At 37.7% G+C, this 18,673-nt stretch overlaps 1 protein-coding gene and 1 long non-coding RNA gene across 18 annotated transcripts in view; one reads left to right on the top strand and one right to left on the bottom strand.

The window, feature by feature from the left end:
• Positions 1–18,673, bottom strand: part of HDAC9 (histone deacetylase 9) — a 489,684-nt gene that overhangs the window by 179,220 nt on the left and 291,791 nt on the right. For 14 of the 17 annotated variants that reach the window (XM_035316621.1, XM_035316620.1, XM_035316616.1 and 11 more), the window contains one exon: positions 18,198–18,467. In XM_035316621.1, the coding sequence (XP_035172512.1) occupies positions 18,198–18,467 (270 nt within the window). Of the gene's footprint in view, positions 1–15,872; positions 18,468–18,673 lie in introns of those variants that run through there. The other 3 variants (XM_035316629.1, XM_035316630.1, XM_035316631.1) reach the window with 1 other exon arrangement.
• LOC118161356 overlaps positions 214–18,673 on the top strand; it is a 21,909-nt gene continuing 3,449 nt past the window's right edge. Inside the window, exons 1-2 of the long non-coding RNA XR_004747967.1 lie at positions 214–541; positions 9,545–9,685. This is a non-coding gene — a long non-coding RNA (uncharacterized LOC118161356). The remainder of the gene's footprint in view (positions 542–9,544; positions 9,686–18,673) is intronic.

Below are 18,673 nucleotides of genomic sequence, written 5' to 3'. Positions count from 1 at the left end.
TAGCTAGCTTTGGGCATTATTCACAAGAGACAGATTTGATCCAGTGACCCAAAGGCGAAAGGTTCTGTATTCGATTAGCAGCCCCCTACCAGTGCAGTCCCTCACTGAGGTTTTTATATCAATAACTAAATACCACTAACCTTTATAAGCTATATGGTAATGTTTCTGTCTCCTAATTCTGAATCATTTCACAAGAAAAGAGAAGTTCAGGTTCGCGTTAAAAATGGAACTTCTTTGACAGCTTGTTATTAGATATTTAGGAGCAGAATTATTTTTGAAAGAGAGGGAGAAGAAAATCAGTGGATTATGACTCAGTGGGTTTAAGAGTGTCTAAAAGTCACTGTCCTCAGAGAATATATCAGGCACTGCTCCTACACTGCTTTTCCCACCCTCTCCTGTGACTGATTGCTGCAGAAAAGTCTTCTCTCCCCCTTACTGGCAATTTTACATCTTCCACTATATTACCCGCTGGAATGTCTCCTGGAATTCCACCTGGGATCCAGAAGTTAAGAGAGTCTTGATCTTGATACAAGTGAAACTTGTAAGTAAGATAAAAAGCATTTCTGCACATATTTTTTAGCATGCACAAAAATGTGTACAGGCTAAGAAGATAGAATGCTATTTCCAGCTTCTATTAACAGTAAAAATGTGGAAATAACCAAAAATAAGTTACATAAAATAGCAGTTGGAGGTCAGTATTCCTGTTGGAGGAGATCTTGATTTTTTTTTTCTTTTTTTCCTTTACCTACAAGCCAAACACCACTAAGCCAGAAACCACCGACCAGTACAGTCTCACAGTAACAAGATATTAATAGCCCATGGAAAAATAAACATATAATTTTATATTATGGTACTTACTACAGCCCCAGTATTTTTATTTATTATTATTATTTTAGTTCTGACCTAACTGTAGCATGAGAAAAGGTGGTAGAGTGACATACATAAGTGTTTGTTCCTTTTAATTTGTAATATATTTAAAATATGGTTGGAAATTTCCTTTATGATATGTTTTAAGGAACATTCAGTTCAATCTTTTATTACAGCAAGCTAGGAATTTCACATACAAATTTTGTTGTTGCTTTCCGTTTGAACAAGCCTATCATCCTTTAATATAGAAAAAAGCATGTAATAACCCTGAACTGACACATCTTGCCCCTTGTGATGGGGCTGTCTGTGGGCCTCCTTTTTCCACCTTTGGTTATACAGGCTCCTCTCATACATGAGCTCCTCTTTATTGTTGTTGTTTGTGCATACGTAAGTAAACACACAACAGTTTTCATTGGGTATCAGAGACCACACTTGCATTTTACTTGTATTGATCTTTAAGGAAGACACCCACATACATACAGGTAAGTAGGTGTTGTCAGAATAGATGCCTAAGCACATCAGTGCTTTTACTTTAAGGTTAAAATGACAGCAGAGGTGTTCATATAGATGGTAGTGGCCAATGACCTGAACTGGGTTGAAGCATACCTAATGACTGTCTGGTCCTTCTTCATTTCTATGCATGCTCTACTGTTCCTACTGATCTTACTTGTTGTCCCTTCCTGTGCAAGTTCCTTTTGACAGCAGTGACTTGGAACCGCCTATTGCCACATTCCCTAATGTGGCATTTACTATTTCTTTATCCTCACACACAGGCCACAGAATACTTCTAAATGGCATTGATCAATCTCTTTATGTCAAAATGCCAAATCCAGAAACTTGCTGATTAACAATTTAATGAGAGCCTAACCTGGATTCCACTAGGCCCATCTCCTTGTAGCTGTATGCAAGCAGATTAGCAAACTTTCAGTGTCTCTCAGCCATTCCCTCTGAAACTGGTTCAGAAGTGCAAAGCTCTTCCCTGATTTCAGGAGTGTTAAAATAGCAGAAAAATCATCAAGCACAAGAGAAGGAATGCAGACACAGCTCCTCCAAAACTTGCCTTCTAGCAATAAAAAGCAAGCTTGAAAAGAAGAGTTCATCCGGCAAGTGGGGTTTTTAGGAAAAGGTGCTACACATATAACACCATTCTCGCAGGCAAGCCGAACTGAGAACTGTGCTCAGTGTGAAAAGGAAAAGCTTTCAGTCAGAGCAGGACTTTCAAAGAATTCTGGAAATTCGAAGTGATGCCGAGGAGCCTGAGGAAACACAAAGGCTGGCGGGGCTGAATTGCAGGCTTGCTCTGAGGACTCCTTGGATCTTACAGGATGCTTTGCTCATGTTTGTATTCTGATCCCAAGGCGAGATTAGACACTTGGGAAAACACTGTGTTAATCTACTCCACAGTGATTCACGCTGGTCACCAGACTGGAGTGAAGTCCTGCTGAAAAGTTTTAAAGCTAAGCAACAATATGGGAAGCAGAGCCAAACCAGCAGTGTTATTTCTAAGGCTCTGTTCCAAAACTACTGTCTCATCTTCTCATGCAGCTTAATCTTCAAAAGAGGTCAATTTAATACTAAAAATTACCAAGATGTGGGGTCAATAAATCTTTTTTAAAGTGATAAACCACAAAGTGCCCCATGAATTGATCTACTTCATGTTGCCATGGACTTTGTAATCTTCCTCTTTTTTCCATATATCTAAGTACTTCATTCTGTTCTCTCCTTGAAACTTGGAGGATTTGGGTTTCTCCCTCTCCCAAGATAGTTATCATTGGCCAGTGCATCAAACAACCTCTTCTAGTGAACTCCAGCCACAGAACAAATACACCACCTACCAAACCAAAGGCGCCCTATTCAAATCACAGGCCCATTTGGCAGCCAGCTCCTCTCATACCATTATATCCAGAGCAAATCATAAATCTTTTGTCTTGGACACTACTTGCTACCTCAGGCGTGTAAAACTAGCTATTACAATGATTTTAGTAAAACGATCAGCTGCTAAAAAGGCATTGTGCTGTATGTAGGTGTAAAATATTTCAGTAGGTTAGTTTCATATAGGTCTATCTTTCATTTTTCATAATTCAAGTCCTTCCTTCTAGCAAGCTTGAAACCTTTTATTTTTTGTATCTGCTGGTTGCGTTTCCTGTTTGTTTGGCTTTAAGTTTTTTTGTTAGACTCTTTTCTTTTTGTTTTGTTTTGTTTGTCTTTTAGTGTGTTTTTCTTTTGCCTGTGTGGTCTCTTGCATTCCTTGTGAGCTCAGAAACATGTCTTACAGGACATTTGCAGGAACTATCACCGCACGTGATTCAATGTCAGGAAGAAACTCCCCATTACTGCCTTAGCTAAAATGTAGGCTTGGAAACACAAGAACAAATTTGTATCTATCAAAGTCTGATTGAAATGTCATAGGACTTTGTTCAAACCCAACTGATTTTGTCTTCAGATTAGTCTAAAAGGAATTCCTGATGCTGGAGAAGGTGTGGGGAAGTAATAACTCCTCCTAACAACTCCTCAGTGAAGAGCTAGTCATAGGAGGGTACTGTTTATTTATTTATTTATTTATTTATTTATTTATTTATTCTTTCTCTTTCTTGTAAATAAGGAGAAATGCTTTGAACTGCATGGCTCCATACTATGCACTGGAATTTAGCATAGTCTGTAACGTGGTAGATTATTCCAATACATATTCTGGTTTAGCACACAAGCAGAAGTTTTAGGAAGGCACTTAAAATGATAATCCAAATGATATTTGGAGTATATGCAGAGAACTTTCATGGCAACTGTTAAAAAGCACATGCATGTCCCAGGCAAACCTGGATGCTGGCTGGTTGGTTGTTCCCTCAGTCACCTTTTGTACCACTCCTAAATTATTGCTAATGCTGCCTCAGCAGTGCATGGGAGTAAGAGAGGAAGGGTTTGAAGTATTTGTTTATAAATGCTTTACCTCCAGGGCTGTACAAAGCTGCATATGTTACTTTCCACCTTCTGAACTTGGTTCAGATCCATTTGATTGCTCAGGTGCTTTGTCCTTTGAGGTAGTTTTGCTGCCTTTCAAGATTCTTGGGGAAAGATTTTTTTATTTATTTTTTCTCCCGTTGCCATCTCTGATCCAGCTAACTAGGAATGCTACAGAGTGAGTGTGGAATGCCATTAGGTCATAATTTCTCGTCCATAAGTGTAACAGGTTTGACCAAGCTCCTTTCCCCCTAAGGTTCACAGCCCAGAAAATAGGCTAGCTCTGAAGGATGGCTTTCCCTGTGTCATGTAACATTAAAGTCCTTATGTCAGAGGAGAACAAAAGTGATTTAAAACTTTTTTCCTCCCTCTTTCTATTCAAAAGCAGTGTATAACCTCACACTGTGTGTCATTCTACAATGAGACTGAGCAGGGAATTTGCCCTGCACAGGTAGTTTATGAATCAACAGGATATTTTTAGCACAGTGTATCATGGACTCAGGTCTGAAGATATGCTGCTTGTCTTGCAAGATATTTCTTGTCATGCCCAATTTTGAATACTCCAGCTAACCTTTCTGGAGCTCATGCTTAGCCACAAACAGAAGAGAGCTTGTTCCTTTCCTAAAATGTCTTCGGAGTGAGGCTCAAGGGTGTTTACTGACAAATTTAAGAAACTGCAGGAAATCAGTGAAAAAGAAGCAATTTGCATAAATGTTCCATCTAAAATGAAATATAAGAGCACAAAATTTGTAGAGGAAATCCAAGTCTGAAAAGTAATTGCACTTGTTTAGATTAAATACAAGACAGCATTTTAATAAGGAAGAAAAACTTCTGGGTAAAGTGTTATTTTCCAGCCTTTCTCTTATTTTATGTTTAAAATTAGGTGGATTCTCCTCAGATCCATAATCCCCAATAAATTAACCTGTCCAAATAACACATGCACAGGATAAAACTATACCTTTGATTTTGATTGCATTGCTTATGGTTGCAATTTAGGTAGTCTTGATTCCAAACGTTTTTGTTCCTCGGGACTTGGACACCCTTAAAGTGCTGAGAAAATCTCAGTTCTAACATGGATCTAGTGAAGTTGTTGGTTGCAAATAGATAAACATGTCTCTTTTTGCTGATAAGTGACTTAGAAGCATAATTTTTCAAATATGGTTCTGTGTTTATGGAGTATCACTGTTCTTTTATAGGGACTATGGACTTGCACTCTTGTAACCTAGAATTTAGTTTTGAATGGGACAGATTTTATCTGTAAATATAATTCCTAAATATCCAACAGAACTACAGGAAGTGTTAACTGAACTGTGACATAGGTACAAATAAACTGACATAATTAAGGAAATACAATTTCTTGAAGTCTTAAAAATCGGCAATTGAGTTTGTATCTCATGGCTACTTGATATAACAAAAATAGTTTATTAGCAGAAGTACCTTGCTTCCTGCTCTAGAGCTATGTTAGCACTGTGTTGACTTCACATTACATGACTTTACCACACCTTAGTAGCAGCGCTTGGCATTAAAACAGAAGAAATTCTGCTAAAATAAAAGGTTGCAATAGGATGTGACATTTAAACAGAGCAGAGCATCCTGTTGGGCAAGGAGGTTTACCCTCCTTCCTTGCAGGTTCCCTTCAACATGAATATGGAAGTACTTGGCTAATGTGAAAGAGGATGAGGATTTACCCAACCGATAGTGCCACAGTCACTGGGGATCTGGTTTTAAACAAGTGCATAATGATGAAGCGGGTTTGTTTGTTTGTTTGTTTGTTTTTCCAATATAGATTACTAAACTAAAAGATAATTCTTAATTTGCTTTGAGTATAGATAGTACCTTATCGCACTATTAGAGAACAAGCAGATTTTAAAGACTTTTTTACTATGGCCATATAAAATACTCCTTAAATTAAGTATATCACAGGTTGTATGTATTAGAGCACATGTACAGCAAATGTATTATAAATCATTGAGACAAATCTTAACAGAGCAAGAGAGGCATAGGCATTTTGCTGGCCTGGGAAAAATGAAAGTTAATTGGAAAGTGCTATCACTCCACTTGCATATCCTCATGCCCTTCTGCATTATGTTACATTTAGCAGCATAATTCCAACCTCAACCATTCTGTGATTCTGTGATTTGGAGGAACAGTTTTGCAAGTAGTCTGGAGCTTTTGGATTTCTGAAAATCAGGCTTTTAGAAATGTGGGACTCTCCACACACCCTTATGGAACGTTCATCGTTCCCAACTTAAAAACTGCAGCAGCCTTATGGCTATACATGACAGTGCTTCTGTGTCTATCTCTCCTCACAGTTTTTCGTTTTTGAACTTAAGTAGTACAGCTCTCTCTTTCCTGACTCCATCTATGTTTTCTCTATGCCCAGTCCTTACAGGATCACACTACAGATGCCTTGTAGTATCTAGCACTGTTTTCTTTTCGGGGCACTGGGGAACAGGCAAGGAGGGGAGGAAGGGGGAATATTCTTCGCAAAACTCCAACCTATTAAGTTCTTTTTCAATTTCTTCTTCTTTGTTTCTTTTTTATTTTTTCTCCCCCCTTTTTTTTTTTTTAAGTAGAGCTATCATCAGCTTGCTAAATTACAACACCCTAAAGGCTTACATAGTGAGCTATAATCCATGTTTTCTATAGATCATGCAAAGACACGTGTATACACTGCTAAATATCTATATATACATATACAAAATACAAGATCCATCAAAATAGATAGTGGTGAAGGCAATTCCTTTTTTTTTTTTTTTTTTTTTTTTTTTTTAAATATATATCTATATTCTTCGGGTGAAAAACAAAAATATATATGAACTGTTATATGGGAAGATCGGAGCATATGTTCACACCTGTTCAGTAAGTGGGAAGTAGTGTCATCTAGTGGTTAGCTCAAAGCTAAATGGGGCAGGAGCTGTAATTCTGTATATAGTACCAAAAGTTTAATTCATGCATTGCTATACTGTGTAACTTAAAGGAAATTATTTTTGTCGCAATGATTCAGCCAGGAAACAGGGAAAAAGTAAAGCCAATTAAAAAATCATACACCGAAATATCAGAAATATATCAGTTCTGTCCCGTTCTGCTTAAATGGACACTTTCCTTTTTTTTTGCATCCTATCCCATCCTGTACAATGTCCTCCTCCGATGGTGCAGACCTACTGAGACAATCTGACAGACCTTCTGTCTACCCTCTTCCATGCATTAAAGTTTGAGGGCTACTCTGGCAGGGCACTAGTACATTATTATATATAGAGATAAATACATTTAAGTTAAAACTTACAGTAAATGAAATTAGTTCAGTCTTCAGAAATATAAGAATAAACAAGTCTATTTATGCATAGTAATGCTTTACATGATGGAACTAGCTTAATTGCAAAGCTGCTTGTTATTGTTTCTTCTTACTACAACACGTTTGTTAGAAATCATGTAGACTACAGTACTCAGTATCACTTCTGGGTGCAGGAAAACATGGACTTGAGCACGTGCTTACAGCTGACAGAAATGGTGGTGTTAAACACATACTTAAAGCTAAGTGTGTGATTAATTTTTCTCTTCTCTCAAGATTCAGGGTTTCTAGTATGAACAAAGTACTGTCTGCTTTTAATTTTTAATGTCAAAAAGACTTAAAGCTCTAATTTACAGCTACTTCTTATATAAAAATCACTGTAGGGTGTTAACATAAAAGCTAACTTGGACCTGGATGTAATGTTATTAGCATGATTACTTGCTATGGAATCTTAATGAGAGTTTCATCCATTACAGTTTCATGTATTAAAATTAAAGAAACTAAAATCTACTGAAACAGTTGAATGAAGGACTAAACACATTAGAATGGAGCAATTATAAACAGGACTTTTCCAGCTGCCCTTGCTAATAGGCAACTCTAAAATAACAGCAACGCATGTCTTAAGTTTCTGCTAACAAAGCTGATTTCTGACCAGAAGGCTAGAGTATTCTTTTTCATCTATTAAGGCCCGAAAGTGACAGTTCTTCGTCATATCCCTAATATTTCCTTTTCAGCTCACCAAGGCCAAAATGTCATCTTTTCTTGTAAAACAAAAAATCAAAGCCAAATGGTTAAAATGCAAAGTTTTGGTTAAACAAACAGTCAGTATTTTAGTGGTTTTATCTGCAGCCTGCAGAGCAACTAAACAAAGCCAAGATATTGTCCATCTCTTTGACAGACAAAGAGCCTCAGAGGTCCAGAATGACATGCCCGGGGCTGGCACGTGATTAGAGTAATTAAATTAAATAGCAGGAAACATGTTTTCCATATGCCATTGCCTGGCCACACACAAACTGTAACAGTAAATCTTTTATATTACATTGGTTCAGGGAAATGTATAACCATCTTAAAAATGCGTGATGCCCACAAAAATAAAGTTAAAGGGAATATAGCAGCATACTCAACTGGCTCCCTGGCTTTGGTCATTGGCTTGAAATGTCGAACAAGTTCATTCCTTATTTATTTATTCTTAAAGGCACAGCTCAAAATGCCCTGAGCATGTGAACATCCAGGAAGCATTACTGGGTTTACACTGGCGGGTAGTGCTGGTGCTCTGATTCAAAGGAAAAAGAAAAAATTTCCAAGTTAAGAGAAACATCTTGGGTACCTTACAACGTGAGGCTCTAACACATTTCTCTCAGGCATCAGGCCCTCCAAATGTGTATTTAAAATGATGTCTTTTAGTTGTTTTCCACAGCAACATGATCTCAAATTACTTTGTTTTCATGGGCAGTTGTTAGGAAAGACAGCATGTTAATCCATGCCATAATTCAGTCAGAATTGCCAGTCAGTGGCATTATGTGTCATCGCTGAATTTATTTGTAGTTGACCTGTTAAGATCACCTAGAACACTTACTAATCTCTTTTTGATTCATCTTTCAGTGGTTGATGGTGCCAAAGTAAATCATTGTTATTTTTATTATTTTGCACAGTAAGAACAAGGTTGCAAATCAGTTTAGAAGGAACTTTTAAACAGTGATGTCACTGATTAAATGTCCATTCCTTCAGATTTTTGGGAGGTGGCACACAGGAACATTTACTATAAATGATAAATTCTGTAGACTGCATAATACTCTTGACATGAAGAGAATTAAGAATTTGGAGAAAACCATTTCAGCACACACAAAACAACACAAACAAACAAACAACAAAAAAAACCCTGCCCTTTAAATTAAATTTTAAAGGAAAAAAAACACTTTCTAGTCCAGTATGTACTACATAATAATTTTAGATATTCCATCTACACTTTATGTATTTCCTTAACCAAGAATGCTCTGATAAGCATTCAATTTCTGATATCAGGTTCAATGCTGAATTGGAGTATTAAATTTGATAATACTTCAGTGAAATTAAAATACAGACTTTCATCTGGAAAAATAAATGTAAACTTATGTTTAAAAGGTAGGATAGAAAACTGATGCTTTTGACTCAATCTTTACGTACTACAGTATTCCTCAAGTTATTGAAAGTTATTGATTCAAGATGTAATAGGTATGGACAATTAGGAATTGGAACATTTGTTCTTATACACCGTTGAATGCTTTCTTTACTAACCTCCATTATTTGATCTGGAAAAGATCTGGCCAGGAAGAGATGGACCTGTTCTCTGAGATGAGGAGGGCTCTTAAGCCTAACTATGTGAGCTGCTGTAGGATGTTTTATGGCCTCTTCTCCCTCTCCTCATCCTCTCCCCACCATTGCTTCCCACAGAATTGCCAAAACAAGGCGTCTGCCTTATCATCTGCCTGCTTTCCCACTCTTGGGCCTCCTGCCACTGTCCCTTCCCCGCCACAGAAGCCAGGTCCCTCCATGAGAGGCCCCAGCACATCTGTGAAACCATGGTTACTGAAGGTAATTATGGCCTTTCTGGAGATGATCTCATTTTTGCTAGACCCCTATGTTCTTAAGAAGGCAAATTCAAAGAGGTCTGCAAAGGGTCTGATGCACTTGAGGATGCCTGCAGGTCTGCCTTTGGGCCATGGGTGGGGAGAAGGGGCTGGGGAAGGCCATGGTGAGGAGTAATTTGCTGAAGGGGAGTAACATAGGGGTAGCTTCGTTTGCACCTCTTCTTCATGTCCTGCAAAATGCATTCTTGTAAAGCAGCTCTGATTTTCAGGCTCTGGTGCTTCCTCAACACTACCTGTTTAGCCAAGTGCTGGGAGGAGCCACTTTCCCTATGGCCCTCCACAACTCTTTCAGTGGCACAGCTAGAACTTAATCCATGGAGTGAAGTTAGTAGCATTTCTTTGTCCTTGTAATGCCATTGTGTACTTAGACCTATGAAGCCAAGTGAAAATGTGGTCCAGCAGCTCCTGCCAGTGTTAACAAAACTGACTTAGTTTTGCCCTCGGTGAATTGTTCAGACCAAAGAATTTGAACAGCTGTGTGGGTTTTTTTTTGTTGTTGTTTTTCCTCTGCCTTGGTCTCTCAAATTATCCACCCTACTCCTCATTCCCAAGACCTGCTATAAACCCCAAGGACCTCCCGTAGAACAGCTTCCCACATGCTAAAGGCAGGGACCGAGCACAGAAGCTGTTTCCTGTGGCAGCAACTGGACAGGTAGTGTCTCACCAGTGATGGTGCAGCCTTGTAACAGTGACCTGCTGGGGGGGAACTATCAGTACATGAATAAGAGCTTGCTGTGTGTCAAACATTAAGCGCTCTTTCTTGTGACTTCCTTAATTCTGAGCTGAAGCTATCAATCATGCTGACAAAGAGCATGTAGAGACAGTACAGCTGATCCTGGTAAGATGTAAAGAGCTTCAAAAAATCTTCCTTCTCTGTTAATGTACTTCCCAATTTTTGACTATCTGTCTACAAGTTAATATTCAGCCTCTCGCAATGACACTAAATGTGCATGTGGCCATGACAGCATGAAGGAGAACCAAACACTGATCCCTTTCTATAACCAACCAGTTGAGTTCACAGTATCACAAAGGTTAATGCTGCATGTATTTTGACCAAGGTCTGCAGAATCCATGACAAGGCCTACTTTCTACAGAAGCAGCCATGACAGAACTATTCAAGTGAGGTATCCCTGGGCTGAACCTGTGGTGATGGCACCTGTATTCAGTGCTGCAATTTGTTTTTCTGTCAGAAACACTACCAGAGACTGATTTGAAGTCCACTGTGTAAATTCAGTAGCTTCAGAAAACTAAAACTTACACAGAAGCTAATGGGAAACTATGATTAAAGACCTGCACAAGTGCCAGTAAATGGAGAACAAAATCATTCTATAAAGAAAAGAAAGGAAGATACCAAGGGATTGGTGCCTATGATGCCCTAAGGCAAGGTGTGAAAATGGATCAGAACAGGTGAGAACTGAGGGAACCCTGTTTACCACCTGTTCCCATGTGCAGTCAGGTGGCTGAGTGACTGAGTTCTCTTGTGTAGTGGCTCTTAAACTTGTATTTTCAGTAGAGGAAGATCTAGGAAAGCAAGCTTAGGAACAGCTGTTCTCTATAGCTATTCTTCTGTTCATGGGAAAGAGAATTTTCCAACATTTCTGCCCAGTGCTACTTCTGGCTCTGCTCAGTAATAGAAATCAGCTTTAAAATCTGCAAACTGCCACCTAAAAATATCCCAGTGCCCTTCTCGATGGGTGCAAAAGGAAAAGACTAAAGAAAGCACTGGAGACCAATACTTCACCAAATGCTTTAGGCACCTTGATAAACCCACACCATTGCTGCACTCTTGTAGCTGTAATTTTCACAAGCTTCTTTGCTGAGGAAACGCAGGTAGTCTGAGCCAATAGACCTTTTTGGCCTCCTGGGAATCCAAAGGTCACAGGCCGGGCCATGAGAGGAGACAGATTATGAACTGCTTTCTGCATTAGAGCACCTATGTCTCTAAGGCATTCAGGCAGAGCTGCTCTTCCAGGGTGTTAACCAATGGAGCTTTATTAAGACTTAGTCAGCAGTGTGCTGAGGAGTGCATGTATTCACTGTCATATTTTAAGGGAAGGAAAAAATGAAAACTTGTGTGTGTGCATGCGCCTGTCTGTCAGGGAGAGAGAAAAACATTTGGAGGTCAAAATAGAGCTCTTCCAAACAGAAAGCATTTAAAGAAGTAGCTGTCCAAGAACACATAATCCTCTTCAATGAGAATAATAATAATAATAATAATAATAAAACCATGCTGTCTGATACAGGAAATGATAAATTGCCCATTGGTATGAAAGTCATCTGACTGTCAAAATGTGAAGTGATAATTATTGGGATCTGGACTTACAGGCTTTTGATTCATGCTAGTTATGTACCCCCAGTTAAGTAATTTTGCCTGGTGTTGCTCCAGCAGTCTCCTTATGTGCTGCTTTCACTGACAGAAGTGTGCAGTACCAGCAGTACCAAAGTACTATCATAAGCATCTGAAGGAGGAAAAGAAGCATGCATAATTTTGGATCAAAAAATATAAGCACTATCAACATTATTCTGAGCTGCTATAAGTAACATTAAAAAATCTGTTATTTTGTAATATACTGATAAAACATTTGCCATATGGTTGTTCAGACATCTCAGTTCTCAATTTAGCTCTGCGATGAAATAAGTCTTATTGTCTTCTGTAACTGCAGTGTACAATAGCGGAGACAAAAATAGCAATCATCTCCTTGGCATTAATTAGACTTGATACTTTCTGAAAAAAAAAGATCATTTTCACATTCAACTGGGAGAGGCAACTTGTAGAAATTCTCATTATTATACCTTTTCATATAGAATTGGCATTAAAAAAATGAATTATTATTCCCATAGCATTTGATAATGGACAGTTAAAAACTTTATGGACAGACCCTTAAGAGCAAAGAAGACACAAAGCTGGCTAAATATTCAGAGGCTTCATGTAGATGAATGAAAAAAAAATCACAAAACAAATCCAACACCACAGTTCTCTCCCTCCAACCTCCTCACTCCTTCTCTAGGATAGTCTAAGGCTCAGGTATGAATCAAGTAATCATAATGCTAGCCTGTGTTATTTGGGGATTGTACTGGGCCTGTGCACTCACAGAACTGAGGAAGGATATTACGGTACAAGGCTAGTGTCTCTCTTACTGGCTAGACAGTTACAGGAGATGACTAAGGTAGCCTAAGGAAAAGAAAAAAAAAGTGAATTGAGCTAGTACAGATCAGAACGACTTGTGGTTACAACATCATTTAGGGAGGGTAGAAGGGAGTAGAGAAGGTGGAAGGTCTCTTTAGAAGTCTGACATTATTCAAAAGTTGCATTTCCATTTCTCATTTCCCTTCTGGGTCTTCACAGCACTTATCAAGGTCAAAAATGCTGCAACTTGCCATCAACATGGAAGAACCAAGTGTGCAGCCAACTTCCCTTATGATTCAGGGCTATGTACTGTTCGAGTCAACAGAGTTACTTCGCAGCAATTATGGAAAAGTAAAACCAAAGCCACAAAGGGGCCAAGCTAGATTCGAACCATCTCATTTAATCAGCTAATTAAGGCACAGAATTTGTTACAAGTAAGTATCTGGTCTGTCAAAGCAACTGTAGTTATTTAGGGCCCCATGTAGTCACCTCAGAGAACTAGGCATGGCTGAAGTATGATTTTAAGTTAGTGAGCTTAACTTTCAGCTGCTGCTGAAGCTGCTGGGGTCTCTAATAGCTGTGTGTATGCCTACAGATAGCCATTTGCTACCAGCATTTAAAGCCAAAGTCAGCCTGTATGGGCTATATGATGTATGGGGCCAGCTAAGCAACAGGAGCATGACACCTGAGTCCAGGGAACAGAAAGCAGGACACATGTAGAAGATACCCTTTCCCAGCTCTGCTTGCACAGCAGAATGAGTGAGCACGGCTGGGAAGCCCAGAGCATCCCCCATTCCACCTTGCAACTGGCTACATGTTTTGCGCTGGTGTTTTTATTTCTTTTTTTTTTTTTTTTTCCTTCCTTTTTATTCAAATTCTAAAGTAGGCTGAGTTAAAAGAGGAAAAAAAAATGTAAAGTTCAAAATCTAAATGCAAAGCACAGATTCTATCAGTTGCAGTGATAAAATGGCACTAAAAAAAAAAAAAACAAAAAAAAAAACACAGGATTCCACTGGAGCAATACAGAAGATAAAATTGTGATACTTATCTTCTGTTTGCCTGGACAGAAATTTAGCATATAATGTTCTACACTATATTCTGTTGAGAAACCAGGTACAGAAGCACTGCTACCACCCAGATGATGGGAACTGCATAAGGAAATCAGAAACTAAACAAATAAATGAAAAGCAAACAAACATCTCTTAAGTGGATAAGTAGGACATGCTGCTAGTGGGACAGAATACAATAAGGAAATTAACTCGCCTTAGCTAATTTTGGCTTCAAATTGTGAAGTGTTCATAAGGGGGAGAAATAAGTAAACATTTTTAGATTGGTGCTTGGGACTAATGTTTATAGATAATACCTCAGAATGCCAGTGAAGACAAAAACAGGGTATAGTTAGCTTAAATAACATACAGAAGTCTTAGTGATTTTGATGATAACCAAGATGGAATGAAGATGGTGCATGAATGAATTGCTGAACAGAGAGGAGGAGTAGTGGCAGTGTCTAGAGTCCTCCTGTTTTGCAGAGGCATTCAACTTTTAATCCTATTTTGTTAACATCAGAAGATGAAAAAGGCTAAAATCCAGTAACCCATGTTTTTATTGAGTTTATAAATATTATGAAGCATTTTGCCTTGTTTGGAAGTAATTACTTCTAAACTGGCATCTACACTGGCTTTATTTTTGTGGACAACAGGACAGACTAAGCAGCTACTGTTAAAAGAAAAAAAAGGATGATGGACATTAACTGGGAGATGCACATTAATCCCAGAAAAAAATAAGGCCTATGGATTGTATTACATTTTAATTGTTTTTTACATTATGGGTGCTTTGATGTGTGGTAAACAAATAATTTAGAAAAAAATGCAGGTGTAGCCTCCAAACCAGGAATGCTGTCAACTGAAAGCATTTAAGACTGCTCTTCTAATTTTGATGTGAGTATTTAAACAAATGGCATCTCGGTAAAATCACTGTCAAAAGCAAGATCTACTTCCAGGCTCAAGATTCAACATACATAATAATTGTCAGGGCGAGCAGTATATTGTTATTCTGTTAATGCTACTTAAGATTTCCTAAGCTGAAACTTGATTTTCTTATCTATTTTTTAATGTATTACTGATAAAACATTATTTTGCTGTTGGATCACTTAAATAATTACATTTGAATTATGAAAATATTTATTCTCACTTCCTTAGGTTCCTGAAAGCATGTTATTTCAGTTAAAATTCTACCAGAATCAAAACAGCTAAAAGCTTTTCCTATTTAAATGAACAGTTGAAGAAGTTTGAAGGCAATGATTTTCCATACACTTTTGACAATAATATTCATGTTCTTTAGCAACAGAGATAGTTACGTAGTACAAAGTGTTTTTCTCGGCAGATCTGAAGCAAAGTTCAGGAAATGTCACCAACCAGTAAAGCATTTAATGTCTTTAAGGAAGCGCTTAGCTGTTTCTCTGCTGTAGGACTTCACTTTCTCCCACAATTGCTTAAAAGTCATCAAGTTTGTGGATTCCCTTTTTCCCACTCTATTTACAGATGGATTCTAGTTTTGCAGGAGTCTTGAGGAGTCTCAAAAAGGTGATTATAAACTCAGTTTCAACATTTTTATGGTTCTAGGAGGATTTTAGAAGTGTCATAGAAATTATTTCTATTCATCCAGATTTTGGATAATTTTGGATAATTAGGGGCAAAGAAACTGGACTTTCCCTTTCCAAAATGACACTACATATGATCATATGTTCAAGACAAATGCCATGATGGGAAAATGAGCATGCATTGATACTATTTCCACATTTACTAGAACTTATAATGGCTGATGTAGGATAAAACAAGAGACTGAAAGGAAGACTTTGTGTAATCATTGTAAGAATAGTGTAATAAAAACCTTGCTCCTGAAAGCTTCAATTGTTTCAACAATGTATGGCAAACATATTTGGTTATACAAAGCAAAAGCACAACTAAGTTATCAACTTTACACAAAGTCAGATATCTGAAAGGGGATCTTTTAAAAAAAAAACTTTATTTGAGAAAGGAAGAGACTTATATCAGAAGGCAAAAAAAGGGAACATACAAACAGAATATATTTACAACACAAAACAAGAGATCACCTCTAAGGGTGTAAATTATAATAAATACAGTAGATTTAAAATGTAAGAGACAATTACCAATTAGAAATCTGTGTTTTTTTAAACCCAGTTTTCCTTTTCACTGGTTCCAGGTAGTTTCTCTATTTTAATTTTATCCAAATTGAAAGATTCTGAAATTAAAGCCCACTGATGTATTGGGGTTTCTCACCTGAATGACATTATAAAAATATCTTCTGTCCTTTGTGAATACATGTTTTTGAAATGATATTGTACAAAAATCTTCTCATTGCAAGTTTTTCCCCAAATAAAATGTATTTTAAAAGATGCACTATCCCTTTTGATGAAGCCGAAGTTAGGTTTCGAAGAAAATTAAAATTATACGTAATGGGAAAAACATAAATTTTCATTTTTATATGCTTCGCTTTTTGAATGTGAATGTGATTTTTTCATCCAAGATGGAGAAAGATTTCTGTTCAAATATAAAGCACAAATAAAAATAACCTATATTTTGTCAATTAATATATTGTTCCTATCTAAGATGATCTTTATGGTTCAGGAGGCCTTTCATTATATAGCAACTATTTAGTAATTCATTTGGAGATCTTCTAGGAAAAAGGATAATGTATCTTTATAAGTCGCAACATTTTATAAGAGATTTAATAGTATTAGAGCATAATGTAAACAACACATGCTAATAACATTTCAGAACAATTTCTACATTTGGCAAAACAGCTATCTCTTTTGAAACAGGATACTGCACCTTAAAATACCTTAGCTTTAGAAATATAAATATTTTTAATAGAAAAAAAACTGACAAGGATTCCAGGTCAGTTTGGGATTATCCATATTAAAGGGGATCTTAATACAATGAATCTTTAACTAGCTTAACAAAAGTAAACCTATAAAACAAGGTAAACATATCAAAAGGGAATATGAAGGAAATGTTTCACTGGAAAGCTTCCTTAACAATTTCCCTACTTGCTTTGTTATTTTCTTTGACAATAAATCAATTCATAGAGTGCCTTTAAAAACAGAGAGAACACTACCCCGTTCCCCCTGCCTTACATTCCTCAGCACATGAATCACTTGGGCTTCCTGTTTCCATAAGGCATTTCCTGCTCCCCCTCTCAGAATCACTTTTCTGCAGGAGAACAGCAGGGACCTGACAAAGTCTTGACTTAAATAAACAGTGCCTGCCATTGCATCCAGCACTGCTCCATCTGATTTTAGAGCAACAAAAGGGACACCAGCTCTCTGAAAGCACAGACTGCACAAATGTGCTTTGCTCTTCAGCATTTGTAAAATACTGTCAGACAATTTGAAGTTTCCTCTTGCTGAGTTGGCATTTTTACACTGACCTTATTTTAGGATTTGTCTGTAAGACCTAGTGATAAAGGTTATGCAATATTGTATGATTAGTCTTTATTTAAAAAAAATAAACAAGTGATTGGATATCAGACAATAATGATAACAGTTCTGTGCTTTTCCTGCAATACCGTAGTATCTGATTGGAACCTAATGCTTTGTTTTCCTTCTTGCCAGTATTTGCATCTGCTTCATTTAAGGATGTCTCCGTGGACAGTATCATCAAATATGACAAATGAAAAATTAGGCAGTGCAAAAACTGAAAACAATGCAATATTTAAACAGTGCCTTGTCTGGCATCTTTACATCCATTTGTGCACTTCTCTAACTTACACTTTGTACTCCAGCCTGGGACCGCTGATATAGCAGTCAGTACCTGTCTACTGGGGAAAAAATACCCTATCATTAACAGTGTTCAAGACTACATTATGATACACTATATACAGATAGCTGAAAGCAAAAGTCAGAGGATTCAAAATCAGAGAAGAATGTTTCATCAATCAGGTCTGGAAACTAATTCCAGCAGTAGCTGATCTCAACAAGCTAGGTGATAATGAGTTCTCTTGCACTAAGAGGAAGTGATGTAATGTAATCCTGGGCTAATACAAATTCTATCATCTATTACGCAAAGAGTTATGTAGAGCAATTGACTGCAACAGGTATTTTCTCCATTAGTGGCCATAAGGATGAGCTCCACTATGTTTTAAGTGTGCATACAAACCTCTTCCTTTGTTAAATTCTTTGAATGGTAAATCAGGATTTGCTAGATCAGTGAATCAAAACACAATTGCTTATCAAAGGCTAAGAAAATGCACGTGATGTTCAGATAATAACCTTAATTACAAATCCTGGAGCTAAATCTTTGCCTATTACCTGTTGCATAAAAGCAGCTTGCTCCCCAGATTCCATTTGCTGGGTTTGAATATCCTCATCACTGTCCGGTGGCTCCTCTTTGACCTTCACAGCCCCAACCTGCTGTCCTATTCTGTCATCCACACCAGCACTTCTGCTCTCAGCCCTAATGCTGGCACTGCTAGCAGCAGCTCGCTCTTCCTGCATCGAGTGGTCTCCATGAAGCTCTTCTTCAGCTTCCTCCAGGTGACTGCCAGGCTGCTTTAGCTGCTCAATGGACTTAGAGAGCATCTGGAAAGAGAAGGAGGGGGAACGGTTACTGACTCTTTTCACCAATGCCAAAAACTGTGAAGCAGCAGATTTGCACCAACAAAATTATAGCTTCTGCAACAAAACCAGGTAGTGATGCATCGCTAAAACAGTAATTTACTGGGGGGGGGGGGGGGGGGGGGAAAAATCAAGAGAAAAAAAAAAATATTATTATAAATTTAATTAAA

This window comes from Oxyura jamaicensis, chromosome 2 (genome assembly GCF_011077185.1).
Source record: "Oxyura jamaicensis isolate SHBP4307 breed ruddy duck chromosome 2, BPBGC_Ojam_1.0, whole genome shotgun sequence".
In the NCBI taxonomy this organism is placed as follows: domain Eukaryota; kingdom Metazoa; phylum Chordata; class Aves; order Anseriformes; family Anatidae; genus Oxyura; species Oxyura jamaicensis.
Note: the sequence above shows the minus strand (reverse complement) of the source record. Positions and strands in the feature narration are given on the sequence as shown.